The following is a 22,371-nucleotide window of genomic DNA, read 5'->3' as shown; positions in this document are numbered from 1 at the left end:
CAGAAATACTCTAAAATAGAAGCTTACGAAACTTACACAGACAAGTGACATCAGGGTAATTCTGAATTTTCACTTTTACTTTTAATATCGTTGATATTACTGTTTGTTCTTCGAACCTTGTAAAATTTAACAGTGTTTCCAGTTTCTTTAAAAGTGACAAAATGACTATCTAAAAATAGCGATATTCGTAATACCGATTCCCCGATTCGATCGGAGGAAGACGAGCAGTGGATCTCGCGTTCGTCGTCGAGTGGAACGACGCGTTTCCGGTCTCAGCTTCCATCGCGTCTCACCAGATAGCGCTCTGGATCGATCGGTCTCCGGAGCGATCGCTGGGCCGCTTCGTTTTAAGAAAATCGAGCTGCGTTTGTTTACTCGACAGATACGACCACCAGATAAAAGAAGCGTGTTGCTATTCCGTGTTCATGAGAACGCGTCGTCGACTCAAGACGAACACGACGGAACCAGAAGAAACCTTGACTCCGCCGTAAGGGAGACAAATAATTTAAAAAGAGAAACAAAGTTGGTTACCAGCCTATTTCTACGACTGATTATTATTTGAGAAGTATGCGGAGGTTATTGGAGTTTGTTACGTTCTCGTGCGTCGCACGATGAATCGTGGAAGATGAAATGAAATGACACTGAAATTTCGAGTTTCGCGGTTCACGAAATGTTTCATTTTTCGAATGAATCGCTATACGTTGGTTTCGTTCGAATAAAATTTCGCCTAATATTGCGTCTCATGTAAGGATGATACAGGGATCCTGGGACACAGACCTAGGCATTTTTTTTTATATAAAATTACTTGGTGTAAAACAACGCCATCTTATTTCTCAATGTAAACACTGTTATTACAAATAAGTGTATTATTTTGAATAGCATTTGCCCAGGTCTGAAACCGACAAACGATACGGGGTATTACGATCCATGCTGCACACAGAGGACTTACCAAACCTTTTGGAAAGGAAAGCTTTGTGTATTATGCCAGGAAAAGGACAAATCTCGAACTCGTGACAGATCTTGAGGGAACTGGCTGGGTACAGATATTCTGATTTATTCACTTTATTTAAAAGTCACCACACAGGGGGGCAAACGTGAAAGGAAGCATGCTGGTATATATTAATCAGGGAAAAGCCTATCCTTCGCCTCTTCGTGGCATCTGTCCTATCCAATGATTTATCCTGCTCGAAATTTCTCCATCGATCGCGAGTCTCCACGGAAATAACGAATAAATTAACAAAATCGCTTCTTCCTACATTTACGATAAAACTTTATTTTCGCTCTATCGTTAATACGACGCGTCGAAACGATACACGTTCTAATAAATATATAACAAACCGTAACGAGGACGATTCTTGCTCGCTACAATTAAAGAACTCGTGGACGATTTTTCGTGTATAATCCTTTCCGTCGTTTCGTGGAATCTCGATTCTATCTGAGAATCGAGGAGTAGCAACTTTGGCGGTTCTCAGGTTTCTATACACCGCACTTTCTATACGCGATGTAAACACACTTAGCTAACGTGTCTAGATCTGACTAGATAGATCCACTACTCTTCTCGATCCAACATTTCGAGCGATCGTTTTGTACCTGCGTGCGCGTGGCTCTTCCAAAACGCCACATTTTCGTCCTCCCATTCTGTACCAGCTTCGAATTTTAACCGTCGTCTTAAGTATAAGCTCGACGAATAGTGCTTTGCTTGTTATTCGACGTCGACGCTGGTTCTCTCCTCCGAACTAGAGCTAAAGATAATATTTCATTATATGGACACTAAAATTCGAATTCGAACGATCCATGTTCCGGATATGTTGTTTAATGTATTCGTTGGAAAAGCAACGCAACAGTTTTTCAATAAAATTAACCTTATTTGTATAGCGAAATACTGATACTGGAATGCCTATTTAGAATTATACGAACAAGTTTGATTTATTTGAAGATTTTCTTGTTTGATTTTTGTTCAATATTTAGTTTTCAGCCCTTTCGATGCTAAAAAATCGTACGAGGCACGAATTGCACTGATTGGTTCAATGCTCACGGGCCTCCAAATCACCCAGAGGGTTAACAGAGTTTACTAATCGTCCATCGAGGCCTCTGAAACGGTGCGCTGCACTTAGGGGTAGCACTTACTTCCACCCTTCTTAAAAAAATAATTCGAAACTTGGATATCTCTCTTTCCCGAATAATTGTCTAATATACAGGATGGACCGTTCAAAAATAAATATCTGAACTTCGTTCGAGACAAAGGCACTTAGGTATTCTCAATTTTTAGCTACGAAATCCACCCCGTAATATTGCACACCCTTTCCCTGCGTTATCACGACAGAAGCTACTCTAATAATACTAACGATTATGGCTAAAAATCGGCGCGCAAGAAAATTCTCTCGCAAAACGATCGTCAGACGTCAATAGTCATATCGTCGCTACTCTTTCGCCTATATCTATATCGTTCACTATTAATCGTAAACGTCTAGCACACGGTATTATCTCATCGATAACTAATACGAGAACGTCAGTGGGAAAATAATCGAGCCTGGCGGGCAGATTGGTATCGTAGGAACGTGTTCTCGACCAGCGATGCAAGGTCCCTCGAAAATCACAGAATAATCATTCGCGACTGGTGCGCGCGTAATGGAATGGTTAAGTAATAGAAATCGTCTCGTTCGACGCGCGAACGATCGAATCGATCCTGCGTGGGTCGCGCAACAGGCGACGATCGGAGAGACACGGTCAAACAGGGAATGTTAAACAAGGCACATCGAAGTCGCGTGTTCTTGGACGAGAAATCCTGCAACTAACGCAGCGTGAAACGCTTGCTCCATCATAGATCGAGCAAGCAAGTTCCTTCTTCCGGAAAACCTTATATTAATCATATACATATTACGCGTTGGTCCACGAATCACGTGTCTCTCCGTATCCTCGAAATCACTAAACTACCTTTTGGTACTCTCCAAACGGTCCAAGCGAACTTGTTAAGCCGGAGTCGTAGGGGTCACAGACGCAACGATTTTTCGTATAACGATCTATAAAACTATCGTCGATACGGTTGGACGACAGTTGTAAAATGTATAGTAAACTCGTACCGTTTCAACCTTTGGCGATTTCCTAGTTTATAATTATCTACCTCTACTTCCTGTAACACTTAATATTTATTTATTCTAGCTTCCCGTTGCAAACTAGCAACACCTCACCGAATTAATATATTTCTCCTCCCCCCAATATGGCGGATAAATAAAATTAACAATAGAATAAATCGTCGCTTCTACGACCCCCGTGACGCTTCGACCGCGTCCTCGGCAAGAATTAAAATTACGTTCGAGTTCGTTCGACCCTTTCGTTCCAGTATCTATCGCGGAAGAGTCCGAATGAATCTCGAGAGCTGCCAGTGCCCGCACTCGCTTTCGTTTCGTCCTCCCGTTCGATCAGTTCGTCCTTCTCGTTCCTTGTCGCTCGTCGAGCTACGCGAAAGCAAAGGAAGAACGAACCCTGCCTTCGAACCGACGGAGAACGCGTCTATTACACCCGACAACACACAACTCTACCGATAATACTTTGCTCTGGCAAACATATTCCCCTAGATGCGTTAGACCAGAAGAAGGATATCTGAAACAGAAACCAGAAAGATACAGTTAGCAATTTTTACATATACTGGAAGAAATAATAACTCGTTGAATCGTTCTTTCCGTTGGATTCTTGTTCTCATGTACTCTCCAGAGCAGAGATTTTGAAGACACTCACCTCACCCTATGAATCCTGCAGCCAGCGATATAATGACGGCTAGAATGCCAGTCATCACCTGGCCAGCCGTCGACACGACTACCGGCGGCGGCGCCGAGGCGCTCTCGACGACGTCGTCGTACACGAAATGATCCTCGGCCGTCATCCTATCACCGTACTTGCCCAGCAAGTCCATGATGATCCCGTTCGTCCAGCCGAAGCCAAGTTGGACCTCGTACTCGCCACCGCCACCATGGCCGCCCGACATCGTCGCGTCGTACTGCGAACCAAAATCGAAACGTTCGTTCGTTCTTCTGCTTTTTCAGCAGACGAACCCCTGATCGCTAGGTTGGGAGCAACTGGACTATCGAGCAAATTTACAAAGCGAACCTTGAACACGTATCAAACTGGATCCCATCCCTAGCGATTAGCAATACAGAACGTACCAATACCGGTCATAAGCATCGAAACTTATTTTCTGCTTTCGATTAAAATACATAATCGACTTCCAAGTCGTGCTTATAACATACTCGATCAAGTACGACTGATCAGAGATTCAGAATAAATTTCCAACGTTCCGCACTGTTATTCCCCGCATAGCGAACGAGGAATGAACATTCGATCGTTGCGAAAGGGAGGCTCTGATCTGCAAACGGACGTCAGTTTGCGATTCTTTTTCTTCGTTCTCGATGCTCGCGATACTTATGACTGGTACAGCTCCCGCTCAGGTGAGAGATTACCTTCTCGAACATGGCTTGGGTCTCGTTGAACGCCTTGTAGTTGCTACGGACCCATCTCTGGCCGATCTCGTAGGCGAGTCTCTGGGCCCACGGGTCGTTCGTGTAGTCCAGCGACATGATGACGAAGTACTGCAACGGTGGCCACGCGTTCGGGTAGTCCCACTGTTCACCGGAGTGTTCGCGCGTGGCCGGTATGCCGCCCGGATTCAACATGATCTGATTCTTCTCGAGATACTTGAGCACCTTCGCCACGTACTCCTCCCTCTTGTCGAGGTCGTAGCAGAACGTCCACAGCGGCAGAATGTTCGTTGGATAGAAATAGTCTCTCTTGATGTCGTTCAATATGTCGTAGTCGAGCCAGGCGCCGACTTCGTCGTGCCACAGCACGGCGGTCACCGCTCTCTTCCATTCGTCGGCTCTTTTCCGGTAATAGACAGCCTTGCTTTCGATGCCCATCCTCTGGCTGTACTTGGCCAGCAGCTGCGCATTCCGATATATGATCGCGTTCAAATCGACGGGGATAATGTATCTCGTTTTCAAGTTCGTCAGGTTACCTAAAGAAGAACTCGCTAGAGTCGGTGTTCCGAGTGGCTCCGTTACGCGCGGCGAGCGACACGATTTCGACCAAACGTATGTACGCGACCACTGTGACCACGACGAAACAGACACGATATTCCTCGATCGTCTGGCGTGCTCGAAGGGCGATCGACACGCTTTATTTTCGCGATCGCGAGAGCCCGAGCAGCCCCGCTTTCACCTGGGAAACCTTGGACGGGCCGATCGAGATATCTCGACGCAGATATCGCGGATAATACGGAACGCGTGGCACAATAATTGCCGACACAGTTTCTCGAGGCGCGCGCAAGCGCTTTGTTTAACAACGTTTTAGAAAATTAGTCCCGCGGCGCCGCGGTCACGCGAGCCGCGAATCGAACGATTTTTATTCTCGTACGCGAAAGAGTAAAATAATGGACGATTAACTTTCCTCAGACTCGACTCAGCATCCTGTATCCACCTGACTTTCTACCAAATCTTAGACAAGTTAACCGTACATTACTCTCATAGCTATATTTCCCAATTTTTAGGACTCGAAACTAGTGTCGTTTCGTTCAAAATAAAAGTAAAAGAAAGAGCTCAAAAGTAACCGATTTCATTGATAATTTATGTACTGATTCATCAAACGAGTACGACTGTCACGTCTGTCCATTGCTCGTTATTTCTACTTAGGGTCGATCGTTTGCTATTCGACGTGACCAAAAATGCTTACTGAATTTCTACTAATGGTTAATGGGTTTCGGGTGACCGTTAAGCACAGAACATTACCTTTGTTCGTGCCATTGAGTATGAACCAACGACTGGAAAAATCCCAGCCCGACTCGGCGGCGGTCTTCAGCTCCGCGTAGTAGTTCTCCTTTTCCTCGTTCGTGCGGAAGTTTTGGCTCGTCAGATAATCCTCTCTAGTCGAGAAAATTGTCCCGTCAGAAACGATCGAATCGCGATGAGAGAAAATAAATAAGAAAATTTCGAGACCGTTTCGTAGTCTTTGGTTTCTTACTTGTAGGACTCGGGTCGCGGGCCCATGGATTCCTCGTAGTATCTAGCCAGGGTGTACTTCGTCCCGTCCATATCGACCTCGACCGTTCGATTGGTCATCCAGAAGTCGAACTCCTTCTCGAGCAAATGAAAATTGTCCTCCAGCCACTTGTAATCTTGGGTCGTTTTCAGATACTCCTCGACCATGGGGATCAACAACGGGGGATGGGATCTCATGGTGTAGTAGATCCTACCACCGTTCGGTATCAAGCCGATTTTGTCCACCAGCGACACGAAGTTGGTCAGCATCCCCTTCACGGTGGTGTACATCTCCGACAGAAGCAACCCCTTGATGATCCAGTACGAATCCCAATAATAGAACTCACGGAATCGACCGCCGGGTACGATCACGGGATGAGGCACGTAAATGATGGAGTATCGATCCTCGTTGATCTTCACGTCGTTCTTCATCTTTCTACCGAGCATCTTCCAGATTTGATTCAGATCCGAGGCGAACCTCCGAAGATTCTCGTCCGCGATCCTGTTCAGGAACTTGGGATGCATGGTCCAGTCCGCCGGGTCCCAATCCTCGAACTCCGATCCCTCGGGATCGAAGGCTCGGTTCACGAATTGCTCGATCTGGTGCCGGCTGGGCATCTGGTCGACCTGTTCCATAAACTCCCGGAACATCGCCAGCGTCTCGTTCGGCGAAAACTTCATCTTCATGTCCACGAAGGTCTTCGAGTCCTTGTAGATCGACGCCATTTGTATCGTGTGCAGGAGGTCGCCGTGACAGTAAACGTCGCTGCAAAGCCACACACGATCTCTACGGTTTCTGCTCGTCTCGTTACCAAATCTGTTTCGTCTTTGCTCGTTTACCGATTTCCAAGGACGAGGATGAGAAAAAAAGGATTCTCGCCGTGCGCGAAATGCGTTGGTCCGTTCAACGAACTCGTCTCGAGAGAAGTATCGTCTTGTGTTTTTTTTTAAATAGCACCAAATACTTTTCGTATTTATGAACTACGAAAAGAACCGATTCGGTGACCGTACAATCGTTTTAATTATCTGATACTTGGAGCAAAGATTATATTATTTTAGCATCGAACGATCAAAACGATAGTCACCGATGGTAAGTGCAGTTTAAGAATACAAAGAGAATAGATCGTGGTATTTAAAATACAAGTCTCCATTGAACCATTGAACTATCGTCATTGGAGACGAGTATCGTCCATGAGGCGATCTTATTCTTTCTATGCGCTTTGAGATCACGCACGTCCTTTAAGGCGGAAACACATTATTGTCACGCCATGCGAACTCACGCCGCCCTGAGAAACGCGAACACGAGTTTCCATTTGTTTTCAAATTCCTTGGAAACGCGTTCGTATCAAACCCCGCGTAATACGCAACGTCACGTGACGATGCAGATCGGCTGGCTGCCTCACGTGCCACCGATTTTTCGATGAAAACATTATTCTATTCGCGAGCGATCAATCGTGAATCATGAGATACAAATGATGAAAGAATCATAAAAGTGTTGCGCAACACGAAACCTTGCAATCATGGAGATAGGAATACCCGACCAGCAAGCATGGGAAGATATTTAAACTATAAATAAGTTTCTTTATTCAATACCAGGATCTCCTTACGTTCACGTAATTTCCTAGAGTATATTATTGTTCGTGCAATTTATTTTCATAACTCTATACTCTGGTAAGATGCAGGTTACTCAACTCCGGTTATTACGTTTTTTATTATTATCATCGATGATACGAAGTCCTGGTTTGAGGAACGTTTGTAGAAAATTTTCTTTCGAAGAGACGACTCAGCGTCGTATTTATATGCGCGGAGAGTCACCGCGGATGAAGCAATTAGTAATTTTTATGCTTACGTTAACGTCAGACTCGTTCGAATGTTCTTGCACTTTTTCCAAGTTCTGACATTCGTATTTTAGGCATCGAGCGGGTCAAGGGTCGAGAGCGATTTGAAATGGAAATGTTTCACGACGTCACACGATGCTCGTGCGTTTTCTACGCGTGTTTTCGCGAGTCACGTGCGCTAAGCGGCAGTAATGTGTTTCCGTCTTTATCGGAGAGATCCGCGACAACGCGCGAAACCTCGGATTCGCGTAGCTCTGGCCTTGAAAACAAAGTTCCCGCGATTGTTACCGTTGCCACCGACGAATTCGCTATTCGTTGTCGATCGCCAGATTATCAATTTTCGTCGCGCAAAGAGCATCTGGAATTTTATAACTTCGCTCGATCAGAATTTTAGAAAACAAATTATTTTACCATCGGCCAGAAAAATTTGTTGAACTCGTGTTAAACTTTCGAAGAGAAGAGAACATCGTTTGATTCTCATTTTTATAATTATACGATTGTGTCTGACGACAACGTCCTACAATAAACCGAAATGTCGTAACAAACGATAAACGACTGTGGGAGAATTGCTCGTAAAAACTGGGGAATAACATTTTTACGTTCGGAAATAATGCTTTGGTCGTGTCAGGCAGCGCGATAATCCGACAAAAAAATGTGAACAGAAATCAGATGGCGTTGATCAATAATTTTTGTAAAATCACGAATAAATCGATATCAGACGCTATTAAAAACATATAACGAAGTCAATATTGACCTGTGCGTTTGTGTAAAAAATATAATGAAAACAGAACGCATTTCACCTGCGACTTTCGTCGAAAAGCTCGATATCGATGTAATTACCGGTTTTTACCGGTTATCTGCACGATTGCTAATTTCATGGTTCTGTAAGCAACGTTGTCGCGGAAATGGAAATGCATTTACGATGCCTGGCGTCCTTCGAAAACTTTCGAGCAGTCAAGAACGTCGCAATCGAATAGATAAAAATTTAACTAAGGAATAGATTTCTATACATCAGTAGATAGGAAAACGATTACAGGTTCCTTCGAAATTAGAATTTATTTAATATGCACGCCGTTGTACGCAAGAATTAGCTGTTACGAGAAGATATGAACGATCTGATAATTTTGTCCAGCTAGAATCGGTATTTTTATCGGTGTTCGTCGTCGAGACACGCGAGACTAGGCTCCAGGTTGCTGGAGACATCCTTATCGCGCCACCGACGAACGCGCTATCCCCTTAATCCGCCTAATATTTGTCGCGAGCAATCTAGATATCCGTTACAGCGACTCGCGGCGCACTTGGTCCCGCGGCTCGAGACTCGTTTCGAGAAAGAGGAAACGCGAATTGAAGCGAACGACGTCGCAACCGTAGCCATCTGCGTCGTCGTTTCCCGCCCTAACGATAGTTTGATTCGCGAAACGAGGACGAACATCGAACGACGCTCGTTGCTCTACTACGCGACCTAGTTTCAGGATCCTCTAGGGGATCGAACCGTCTTGAAATTCCTTTGAACAATTGAGATGCAGAATGTACTTCAACGAGTGCATCTCAATTTTACGCTTCAACGATAGATTGGGGAAAAATCGTATCGATCTCTCCGAGCTATAGATATTTTTTTTCTAAACCAGGGATGAAGAATCCAGAATCCAGAATCCAGAATCCAGGGTAACTGGATGATAGAAATAAAATCTAATTCCTTGGGGAAATCATAAATAGAAGTAGGAATACTGTCCTGCGATGATTTAAAAAACGTTCCTGAAAGAGACTCGGTTTATCGCCAATCAGAACTCTCTTGAGTTTTAAGTTAAGCCACGTTATCGGGAGCCAGTGTAGGAAAAGTGGTTAGCAAAGTGTAGAATTACCTAATAAATTGACGCCCAATGGAAATTCCCGCTTAACAGGTTTCATATTTACTCACGCTTCCGATCTTTATTGCTGTCTCTCTGATAAGAGATTATCGCGACGTGCGAATTAGAGTCGAGACTTATTTTCGAATTGCCGGTTTTACAATCGTTTTACGCGAAATAAAAATGAGCTTAGGAAGAATTACGCGGTAAGGAAATAGTATCGATTTGAGGTCTACTTAAACGAATCTTGAGGATCGTAGTGGAATAGAAAAACCGACAAAAGTACCGATATTTTGCATACCGGTGTGTTCTCGGCGGTGGATCTAATTCAAATGCGTTTTCGCGCGCTTCGAGGATCGGCGATTCGGCGTTTCGGCGTCTCGATCCGATCGCGACTGGAGATCTATCGCGTCGTCCCGCGTTGCGTCGTTCTCTGGCGCGCCGCGGCGCGCTAAGGTCACGTTCATTGGACTTGCGGAACACGTTAATTTAAAACTCGACGCGTGCATCGTTTCGTAGTTCATTGCTAAGGCCATTTCTCTGACTCGGTTGAGAGAAGATCGCTCCTCCGCGCGGTGCAATTCCACGAGCTAGGACGTTCTAAAAGTTCTCCAAGAGCGATGCAACTATCGAAATTTCATTCTAATTTTCTAAAACGCGAAAACGTTGTGATAGACGATCGATCTATCTATCTATCTAGACTCGAAGGAACGCGATGGAGTCAGTGGGGCGCGTGCTCGCGGAAAAAAACTTGAAAGAATTGGCTGTGGATCAGGGATCTATTTCCGGTAGGAGAGAATTCCGTCGGGACCGTGGTCGATCTAACGGTCACTTCTGAAGGAATCGCCAACTATTTTTAAGGGCGATGACGCGACGCTCAACGACGCCGGACGTCGCGAGACTCTCGTGTCCCGTGACAACCGATGTGACTCGATCAGCTGTTATCGGCCACGTGGGATTTCATGCTGTTTTGACTGCACGGGACTGTACAAACTATTCCAGTCGAACGATACTGCACAACAAAATTCCGCCTTTTTACCTTGTGTGATACAAATCTAGATGAATTGTAAAATAACCATTTCTGAAAATTCTGATCGCTGAATCTAAATTCCATCCTGAGAAACACACACCCAAACAGCGTGTGTCAATATTTGCATCCGTGCTTTTGGCGAACATTTGATACGCCAAGAGTTGAAAAATTTTACGATTCTTTTGGACCAACGACTTCGTTGTTTTAGTGTTCGTCGCGCCTGCTTAGGCGTAAGCGCGAAGGATTAAAGCAACCGTACAATTTTACAATTTAATTGTCGCGTTCCACGAGTCATCCGATTGCGCAACGCGTTGCCGCTTATCGCGACACGAGTTCGCTGATGCTTTGTTATCCTCGTCGCGTAGATCCAGAAATTCGTTTACGAACAAAGAAACTCCTCGACGAACGTCACAAAATCGAGCATGTTCGGAGACACATAAGGAGCAGACAATTTCATTCCAGGAATCAATCGGGAAACATTGGATGCACACAACGGACGACGTTTCAAAAATAATCATTTTTATACTTCTCTCATATTTTTATAAGAACACTACCAATGGATCGACGACGTTCTCCCGGTGAAAATGAGTCCAAACACGACATATTTCGGGAGTAGAAGAATTTCCAAAATTCAAAAGCGGTACGTTTTACGCCGTAACTCAAAGTGATCGAAATATGGTCGTGTTTGTACTCATTTTTATCGGGAAAGTCCCAGCAATTCAATGGTAGCATACTGGTGACAATATAAAGATTTCTATTTTTGGTAGTAGATAAAATTAGATACCCACGTGCGTATTTAATCGTTGTTGCCAACGCTATAGAAACACAATCAGTGGTATAGTTTAAGGAAATCGTTTGAATGTTTATCAAGGAGAAAATCTGGAGCTGTGGTGGTGTTTATCGCGACGCAAAAGATCCTCCAGAGAGTCTTCGATCCTGCGTCGTTCAGAGAAATTGGACCGAGAAGGGCACACAGGAGGGAGTCAAAACAGGTAACAAAAATTTGTTTAAAATACAAGAAAAATAGAAAACGACGAAGAGGTCGCGTCTCGAAATAAAAGGCCAGCGATTGAGGACGTACTTGATCAGTGTTTTGGTACTTACCTCGGGCACGGAGGCGGTTTTACGAAGCCTGCCGCCTTGTCCGCACTAGCGCAACTTTGAAGAACGACGAGGAACGCGAGGAACGACGCAGCATTCAGCAGGCAATTCATCGAGACAGAGGCCATGGAACTAGGGGCCATTTTCTCGTAATTAGCGATCTCAGCTCGACAGGATCGCTCGTTTGCGATTTTATCTCCGTTCTCTGTTTACTCGAATCAAAGAACACGATCGATGGCCCTTCCTCGCCTTTTCTATTATTATTTCTTTCGAAAAGAATCGCGTTCCCACCACGGTTCGACTATTATTTTTCCGTTCAAACCCGACGGAACAGCGTGTCTCTTAGCAGTTCTTTAATTTTTCGAAAGGTACGTTCTATCTGCCGATTCCTCTTCCTTTCGTTTAAGCTTTTCCGCCTCTTGATCTACGATCGTCGATCGTTTCTTTCCTTTCGTCCTTCCCGATCGCCCACTCTCTCTCTCTCCCCCACTCCCTCAATCAAAATCTATCACTTTCTATTCAATCTCTCGACTGCCTGCTTTTTCGTACACTTCTGTTCCTTTCTTTTTTTCTTATTTTTGTACTGTGGTTTTTTTTTTTGGTTCGTTAGCAACGTGGAAAGGACGAGACGCGAGACGATATTCGAGGTTTCCTTACTTTTTAGTGATCGATTGAGGTTGCGGACCTGCCGTTCTTCGCAGCCTGCGAGGCGGTTTCAGCTCCAAGTGCAAGGCCGCATCTTCCCTGCAACAGACAATTTTACCGATCGATTAGTGGATTTGCAACACTGTACAACAAATCTTGTACACTCGAATTGACAAAATATTCCAAAAAATTTCGAAAAGGCCTCCTTGTCAGATGCAATCTTTACAGACACAAACAGTAGAAGAAAACGTCTGGCAGTCGCGTGTAAACTTACGTCAATTTTTGCACACACTCTTAATTAACACTCAACGCTTGAAATAAAAGACTTCTATAGTACAGATGATAATAAATAAATATCGCGAAAATCTTGGAACTGGTTTCCTTGCCAGGTGGAATCTTTAGAGATGCGAACAGTAGAACGGAACGTTGGTCTTTGCCGCTGGCTCAGGCGAATCTGTTTCTTTTTATTTTGTTTCTCGACGCTCGTGCAACTACACGCGTTCGAACAGATGCACTCGATCGACTAACGAGCCAACAATTTCTTCTTTCTCTTGGCGCGAATCGGGCACGGGGTCTGATCGCGCAGACGATCGGTGACGAACCGAAAATAAAGAGCAACAACGGTGGGTCGCGTGACGATCACACGGATCGATGGGTTACGGATTTAATTCGCTCCGGTTGCGCAACAGCTTCCGAAAGCGACGAGATCGAGCTTCGCGATCGCCGCTCCTTTCAACTACGCGGAAACGCGACAAAAGCTAGAATCGCGTGGTTTTTTCAAGTTCAAGGTGACCAATACTTCAAATTTTCGATTTTTATCGATTTACACGAAGTACATAAACGATTAACGTAAGAATATTTTGTTATACATAAAATGATTTTAAATATAGTAGGTCTTGCAACTGACACTTATTTTTCAACGTAGTTGCCACTTTTGTCACGCAATTAGCGGAAAGTGTATCGACTATCGCAAACACATCGCTGTGTTTGTTGGTAAATATGTAACAGTGGCTGATTATTTCCCAACAGTTTCCCTCTGAGGCAGTAATCAGCCAGTATTATCTACCACCTGCCAACACTGTAATGCACTCTGCAAATTTAGTTTAATCAATTGCAAATTTCTCGAAATAGAACGAGATGTTAGTTCAGTTGTTTTTAAAGACGTATTAATACGATTACTTTCTGAACAAAGCATTCTCATGCAATCGACAATAACATAATATTTCTATGTTTGTATAGAAACAACCGAATTGCTGTTAGTAAGCGACTTTATAAATGATCTTCTCTTTAACAAGAAATATACAATTTTTCGACGGGACAGTTGCATAATTTTACATACTTGACGGGGGATCTAGACTAATCAATTTTGAAATGTCGTTTACTTTGTTCTGGATGTTACAAACTGTTCAAACACCATATTTGAGGACATTTTTCATTGCATCGAAGGTTGCCCGCCCGTTAAATAAGTTATTATAGTTCTAAATCCGAGGAGGGAAAAGCTTATCGTTGCATCGATAAGATCGGATCACGAAGGCTTGGATTCTAGTAAATGCTACAATAAAGCTCTAGTAGATAACGGAGTTGGATAAATGTTAATCGCGATTGAAATTTGCCCAACTTTGATAGATAGTGCGTCGATTCGAACTCGACTGGCTGTCGGGATGCTATCGTGACGAGACGAGACGAGACGCAAAGATGGTACCGAGAGCTGGACGAAATGGGACGCACCGAAAAAGATGTTCTATTCATGGCACTCAATGGGAGGCTGAGGTTTTGACGCAATGGTCGTTTAAAAATAATAAACCCGCAACGAGACGCGAATGAACGCACGTTCGCGATCGCGAACCGTCGCGAGACGGAAGAAAATAAACGTTCACCGATTCGCGAGAGCGTAGTGGGGTGTTCGGCCACCGCTGGAAAAAATTTTAATGGAAGATTCTAGAGGTTAAAATAAGATGAAAATCAAGAATATCAATTTGTTGATTGAGGCTTTGTTAAAAAGTTATTAAAAAATTTCAAATCATATTGAAAAAATTATTCCTAGTTAGGGGGGTCAATTACAATAATTTTTGGTGAACAGACATACCCCCGAAATCCTAATCATTTACGAGAAAAAAATTCGCGTAGGTGTGAAATTTTTCGACAAAATTAAAAAATTTCAAATCATTCTGGAAAAATTATTTTTGGTTGCGGGGGTCAATTACAATAATTTTCGGTGAATAGACATACCCCAGAAATCCTAACCATTATCGAGAAAAAAATTCCCGTAGGTGTGAAATTTTTCGACAAAATTAAAAAATTTCAAATCGTTCTGGAAAAATTATTTTTGGTTGCGGGGGCCAATTTCAATAATTTTCGGTGAACGGACATACCCCCGAAATCCTACCCATTTTCGAGAAAAAAATTCTTTACCGAAAATATACTGTGTGACCGGAAATGTCTCTATAACTTTTTAACGAAGCCTCAATCAACGAATTAGTATCCTTGATTTTTGTGTTATTTTAGCCTCTAGAATCTCCCATTCTTCAAAGAAGCAAATAAATGTAGATTCACTGTGAGAATTCGGTTTAATATAAAAGACCAAGAACCTAAATTGCACTCTTAAAAAATTCATGGTCAGGTGCACTTTGTCACGTGTCTAGCGGTGACGCAGCATTGTTGACATAATTAACACGTTCACTTGCACACGTCACACGTGTGACGCGTCGGTTCTCACGAGAGACCAACGTCCCATATGCGTGACAATGATGATTTTCTATTTCGTGTCTGTACGAGGAAACACAATAACATTGTCCGTAGACATTTTTCTAAATGGTGCAGTGAACGAGTTAAAAAGTTTGGACGTGCATTTTAATTTCCCAATCTCAAAGTCTACAGTAAATAGTAACTGATATGTAGTTGTCGACGTTTTCTCTGGTATCGATACAATTAAGATCGAGTATCGTCGAGACCTTGACACAATAACGATGTAGCTGATCTACTATCAAAGTATAAGAATAACTAAAATTCTGTCTCTTTCCCTTTGCTCGAATTATCAATCGATAAGACGACACAGCGTGTGCTTTATTTAGATATTAGAGCAACACCGTTGACGAAACATTCTTTGTTAGAACGTTGAATGGCTGCTGATCCATATCGATCGTCGAACGTTTCAATAAGTCTCGAACCGATAGTGACGATTCCATTCAAAGGATTGATACAAGAAAAACAATTTCTGACGTCAATGTATCGATAATATCTATAACGAGTCGATTACAATTCCCCGAGTGCATTAGGGCGATCAGGTGAGTTTCCAAGAGCCATGAACGTAAATTCCTAGCGAATCGCCGTGTTCGCTGCGAGAAACGATTCGTCAGAGACGTGTTGCACCCTGTGTCGATCGCGAATTAATTGCAATTTCGAGGTCTGGCGAGCAAAGTAATCCGACGAAATAGAGATTGACCTACTTCGAGCCTGGAAGTATTTCAAGAAGCATCAAAGCGACAAGAAAAAAATACTATTTATTATTATGCGTTTAATTTGTCTTCGATGAATTATCGCGCCAGTGGAATTTATCCGGTTAATAACAAGTTTTTATTACACTAACAGCAATACTCGTTACCTGTCATAACAGAGAATACTTGGACGCGAACGATGTACAAATCGAAACAGGTGCGAACCAGTTATGTTTTGCGTAAAAACATCGAGCACAAATAGGCTAATCTACGGTGGAAAAAAACTTGAGAAAGTGGGAAACAAAATCGAGGCGATCGAAACAACGATAACCTTTCGTTTCCACCGTAACCATATGGCAACGTACTTAAAATTATTTAACACGACCGCGTCAGGCTATAAAACTCATTAGACCAAACTTTCGGATGCCTTTTACTTTCGACTGTTACTCAGAATTTTAAACGCAAAGCATATTTTTGGGGGATCCAAGATCCCCAAAACGTGGACAACGGGAGCTAATTTTTGTTTTCTTTCGTCAAATTCAAACGTGCAACGAAAAGAAAGACGGATAAATATATCTTCCAGCGAGTTTTCAGTAATTTGGGAAAATCGAGGCTGTGATCTTACGAGATCGTTTTTAAAACGCTGGGCGTCTCGTACCTGAAATAAAACGACACCGTTATCGCGTCGTCGGGAGTCGGGTCGCGATCGTACCTCGGCTCCATCGAGAAGCAACATTAAATTGTGCTGTCTATTTCTGTCGTTAAACGACACCGATTCACGTACGCGAGCCACGCGGGCGACACGTGCTCCTATTCACTTTTCTCGGCGTGCTCACCGCTCGAGAAATCTTTCTCCTCGATGCTCTTCTCGTTCTCAGAAGCCATCGACAATAGCAAACCGTTCCTTATCGCGTTTACGGTAATATCTCTCGTGTTAAATGGTTTACGAGTACTGTTTTTGCGTTTGGTGCCACCAAGAGTGGACAGGTAGCTCCAGATTCGGGACTATTAATTCCTAAAAGACGCTAACTTATACGTAGGAAGTATCTCTTAGCAGGATCGACTCTTCAATTATTATTTTCACTATACAGTTTATGGAGATTACAAGATGCAAGGAAGAGAGAAGAATTGCAGGATTTTAAAAGATTCCCCATTTTCGGACCGATCGTTCGCGACAGAGGCAGCTCGAACATGGCGGGGGTTCCCGATTCTGAAGAAAGGAGGCCGTGGTACAAGATACCCTGACGCAACTCCCGTCCAGCTGATCGTTCGAGTGTCGTAACACTGACCCATTATCCCGTATCGCGTATCCCGTAATTTACTTTGTTAACACTCTGACAGTCGCTCTCACGTACCCGTGGTTTTCCCCTTTTGGACGTCGAGTCATCGTCCACTCGACTTATATCACCTTTGTGCAAGCTTACGTCTTACGTCGCATATTACAAAAGATATCTTATACGAGGAAATTTGTTTTTGTTACTCGTAACAATGCCTAATTGCTGGGAAGTACACCCTCTTGTCATCCATTTTCAAAAGAAGCGTCAAGACGATATTACCAAACGTAATTACGTATATCGATTACACAATATTTGCAAAAATACATTTCAAACGTCGAAATGAAATAGCAAACGAGTCCCTAGCGGAGGATCCCTGAAACTGACCGCGACGCACACCTGTCCGTTCATTAGAAAAGCACGACGATCAGATGAAATCCTTCTTGACGATGATCTGGTGGTTCAGTACTTACGAGTCGACCCTCTTTCCCACCTGGGAGTCTGGCGCCGGGAGTCCTGGCGCTTCTGATCCCCCCGGAAACCACTTCCGGCGCCTCTCAAGAGCGCGAAAAGACCAAACGGTTGCACCAAACGGTGCGCAATTACGATGTACCCGATATCGAAGCGTTTCGTAGATCCAAGGTGCGTCTGATTGCGTCGGATGCACGATGATCCCTCGATCGACTCTACCGATCGGTAGGCGCCGTCCTCCACAGGCTTCTCGGGTACGGAAGGGAGGGAAAGGGAGGAGAAAGGGGGGCACGAAACGGATGGGCGCCAGGCGGGATTTTGGCTGGTGGATCGGTCGAGAACGATAGGGGAAACAAAATTTTGTCGACAAGGTTTTCCGTGTGCACGATGCACGTGTGCACGACCAGAGGTACGACCTGCGACTAAGTTGACTGCGTAGACACGCGGCCGCTTTATGAGCGCGATTAGCCGTGCGCGAAGAACGCGCGAGCCGAGCCTCCGACTTCGCGCGTCCTGATTGGCCAGCTACGGGCCGCTGAACCTCTCCGTTGGTCCCTATTCCATACACGCCCGCGTGCAGATTCGTCGACACTGCGAATCGCGAGAAGGACCCTTCGAAACGCGAGTTTCCGCGAACCACCGTTCAGCACAGTGGTTCTTAACCCTTTGCAAACAGTGGAAAACCAGTATTTCCATCGAATGGGTGGCCAAAAGTTAATTTCAAATTGAGAAATGTTCGATGATCGAGGTAGTTCGATACCTGAGGGACCCAATGTTTCTTTTCACTCCATGCAGGATTATAACAAGACTAAGTCGTTTTAGTATGAAAGATTGAACCGTTATTCGCACCTTGAATCCGTACTGGTAAAAAGATGTTTTTTTTCTTGCAAGAATTGCGAAGAAAAGGAAAGAACAATGCAAGATCGAGGAGAGTACAGATGCTAGTAATTTGTCTGGCTATGGCGTCTGACCCAATACGATTCGAACGGAAGATTCTACTTCGAGTGTTACAGGGAAGGGAACGAACGAAACGCACTAAATACATGGATAGTTTGCGGACGAATTGCGAGACACGTGCAACGTATCCGGCTGTATGTCTTCGACTGACTTTGACTTCGTCGGCGAGCTGTTCTCGCGCGCGATTTTCGTCTAGCGAAAAGTAGGACGCGCATGTCACGGTTCATTGAAGCTACAGATACGAAAACATGTTCGCCTCAAGGTCCCGCCGACTGCGGACAAAAATGTTTAACGTCGATCGTGTCGCTTTCGGTTTCTGATCCTTGTTATTAACGGACAAAAGGAACGAAAACACGCGTGACTAGACCGATCATCTATATGGCACACGGAGATTAACGATTACGATGACGCCCGGGGCGTTTAACGCCAACAAAAGTATAGTCGAATCAAATACTGTTCCTTGTACTGTTTCACACGAATGCCCACGGGGCTGTCTTCCAACGAAATAATTGTCTTGTTTGCCAAGCCGCGAACGTTCAAAACCCAATACTTTACGAGACATTTTATACTTTACGTTTGCATATTCGATAGCTCAATCTTCGCGTTGGAATTGTATTCGTCGCGCTGGATCACGTAACAGCGATGACCGCGGTTACGAGTATCAGGTAAATAATGCGATTTACAAGTGCATTTCGTTCGCTTCGTGATCGATTTGCATTTCGAGCGCTTTCCAGATTCTGCCTATTCACTGCGTTAGATCGAATCGGTAATTCTTTGCCTGTTCGGTGCTTCTTTGCTCGAGGAACGTTGTTTTAATAAATTAACTCTTAGAGAAATATTGTTCCAGGAATTTTTATTCGCCGTGAACTTTTCGCTGTTATCGCGTACCGTTTGCCCGACCTCGGAAAACAATGCGCACGCCGCAAGCAACGAATTAACGTCCGCGTATCGACACGCGTTCGCGCGTTGAAATTCCACTTTGCGAGAAGAACGCGCGAAACAATGGAATATCGAGACCGTCCGAGCGAGAAATCACTCGGTCGATCGCACGCGCTCTGCGTTCTATCGAAGCTACGCCTCTTCGTCGTCTCCCGATTGCAATGCCCGTGCGTGTGCTTCGTGACAGAGACGAGGATTGCTTCGATAAAATAGTTATTTAAACAAAAAACCGGAAGAACAATGCCGCTACCTCCGGTCGGTGTTCGAAAGTTTGGAATAGCTCGGTTATCTGCAGCGCACGAGTTGCAGATAGTCGGGCTCGAACCGTCTCTCTGTCGCGTCAGCTCGTAAACGCTCGTTCGAACGCCTAAGGGTGGTTTTATTATTGAAAAATCGTACGAAATGAACTTGGGAATGAAATATGCGAGGATTCGCGAACGATCGTGTTGTTTCTCGGTGAATGAACGGTTCGGGGGCGGCCGGTAGGAGATCGGTGGTTTCGAAACGGAAGACGAGCGCCGAGCGGAATAAAGCAAGGCAAAGGAATTGAAAGGAAGAACAGAAGAGGCAAGGTTCGTTGGCGGCAATTGCGCGCAAGGCACCTTCGCGTTTAATCGCCACGCTCCCCGTACCGAATGGACGAGTTGCTTCGGCCACAATCATTCTATTGGCTATTTTTAGTCGGAAATAGGTCGGTGCAAAGGGATCGTGGTGTATTCAGAGAGCATATGCTGAATAGTTTCTGACGTCGACCATATCAATTCCAGTCCCGCGGCACGAATCTCGCCCGGACGTGTCTTCTTCGTCTCAACTTCTTCCTTGATCGTTGTTTACTCCTCGTCGCGGTGCATTCGACGCGTATTAAGCCCAAACATTGGACAAATTGCGATTGTTTAATCGCTAGACACGTGCACCAATTATCCTTGTAACTGTCTGATACATTTTTCACGGTCCAAAATCATGTGAACACAATTTTTCGGTAAACGTATGCAACACTTCTATCGTTACCGAATTTAGGTTTCTGTTCGATCGTTCTTACAGCCGGTTGACATTGGTTTTTTTTTCTTTATTGTATCGATGGTCCAGGGGCATTCTTTATAGCTGTTTAGAAGGCCGCGACGCGCGATAATGAGCCTCGGTAATTGTCGAACACGAAAATACTCGTAGAACACATTAATTCGCCAGTCGCGTAATGAGTCGTTATTAGATAATTCCGGAACGCGCGTTTTATAAAGGAACGGACGCGTCCCACCTGCGCACCTGTGGCAACTGCATGGGAACCCGATGGAAGACAATTGAAAGACACGGAGGGGGGAAAACGGTAGACTGTTTCTTATTCAACCGACCAGAACGGCGTCGTTTCTTTTTCCTCGCGATACGAGGAAAACCGGAAAACAAGCTGTCATAGCCCATCGAAACGAGACAACGAACGACGAATTATAAGCTGGGTACTCACAGCCTCTCTGATTGATTTCTCGCGAAACGACGTGCAGTAAATCAAGTTCAGACAACGGGGAAATACGAGCAATTAAGAAAAAGACGCTTTTGGGAATTGGATTTTTTGAAAATCTATTTGCCGTGGTTACGCAATCTCTTGCTCATTACGAGGAACGTCAGTCTCTGTAGACGATCCGGTTCGATAATTGTCCTTCCACGGATCGCGAGGAACCACCTCTTACCTAATCCATCGCGTCGATGAAAACAGGATTCGACTCGGTGCCTGGTTTCTAGAGTCACGGGATTATAAGGGACGGCTACAAAGCGGGTGCTCCCCACTTTGGCATTCTATTTTTCCTAAGAACGAACCCATAAAATAACACACCCAAATTTATGACGTTATTGACAATTAAAATTTATTTCTATTGGCTACGTAGCTATAATTTCACGTTTCTATCTATATACGAATTTGCGCGCGCATTCGCACACATATGCAAATTAGCAATGCCATCTTTGGGCGGAGTGAGATACGAAGATGGTAAGCAGCACGAGGAACTGCCCAGTGGGTAAGAACGGTCACTGTTTGAGCGATCGTCGTTAACGTAGACACCGACTGTCGATAATAAAACGGCAAATACCGGATTATTTAATTTGAGGCGCCTTAATTTACGGATACCCGTCCCATTCGAACGAGCTAATAATACTAACTGTTTCTGACCGTCTTCTCGAAGTCCACGGAGGCGTCACCGGATGAGACGGTCACGATGTTGCGTGCATCCCGGCACGTACGTCGAGGCCTCGATTCCAGGTACGTAATGGATTTCGAGCTCGATAGAATCAATAGGAGACGCCGCGTCAAAATCAACACCGCGCAAAACATGATGCAACAGCTTTCATCGTGCGTCACTGGCAGTCTCGTCGAAAAGACGAGACGCGCGACTCTGTTATCGATGCGCATAAATCTAGATCGATTAATTCGACGGCTCCGTTTTGTTTAACGCGTCGCACGAAGGTCGTCGCAACGACACGAACGATCTTTTTAAAATGTTTTGTCGACAAAATTGATTCGCGACTGATCGTGAAAGACCATCCGTATTTGAAATATTCGACAGGCAGACGCGTAAAGTAAATGGTGACCCAAATACTGTATCGCTGTACTAAAATTTTAATTATCATTCAGTGTACGTGAATTTATTTAATGTTTCTACCATTCGGTATAAGTGTCTTAAGGATCACAATGAATGGAGCTATGAAGCTGTGTCTGCATAGATTACATCATTCTACTCGATCCCCTTGATTCATTAAAAGAGGATCAATTCATCAAATCCGTATTAAGATTATACAGGAAGCGATAACGCGCGGAGTGTCGCGA

At 44.4% G+C, this 22,371-nt stretch overlaps 1 protein-coding gene across 2 annotated transcripts in view; it reads right to left on the bottom strand.

The window, feature by feature from the left end:
• Window positions 1–22,371, bottom strand: part of LOC122397988 (trehalase-like) — a 40,607-nt gene that overhangs the window by 5,038 nt on the left and 13,198 nt on the right. The window contains exons 3-8 of one of the 2 annotated variants that reach the window (XM_043397534.1): window positions 11,846–12,586; window positions 6,010–6,792; window positions 5,778–5,911; window positions 4,455–5,008; window positions 3,736–3,994; window positions 324–3,600 (exon numbers count right to left, since the gene is read on the bottom strand). In XM_043397534.1, the coding sequence (XP_043253469.1) occupies window positions 3,737–3,994; window positions 4,455–5,008; window positions 5,778–5,911; window positions 6,010–6,792; window positions 11,846–11,985 (1,869 nt within the window). In that variant the 5' untranslated portion in view covers window positions 11,986–12,586 and the 3' untranslated portion in view covers window positions 324–3,600; window position 3,736. Of the gene's footprint in view, window positions 1–323; window positions 3,601–3,735; window positions 3,995–4,454; window positions 5,009–5,777; window positions 5,912–6,009; window positions 6,793–11,845; window positions 12,587–22,371 lie in introns of those variants that run through there. The other variant, XM_043397533.1, reaches the window with a different exon arrangement.

The sequence above is a fragment of the Colletes gigas genome, unplaced genomic scaffold (assembly GCF_013123115.1).
Source record: "Colletes gigas isolate AHSC1104 unplaced genomic scaffold, ASM1312311v1 Colletes_gigas_Sc00010, whole genome shotgun sequence".
NCBI classification, from domain to species: Eukaryota; Metazoa; Arthropoda; class Insecta; order Hymenoptera; family Colletidae; genus Colletes; species Colletes gigas.
Note: the sequence above shows the minus strand (reverse complement) of the source record. Positions and strands in the feature narration are given on the sequence as shown.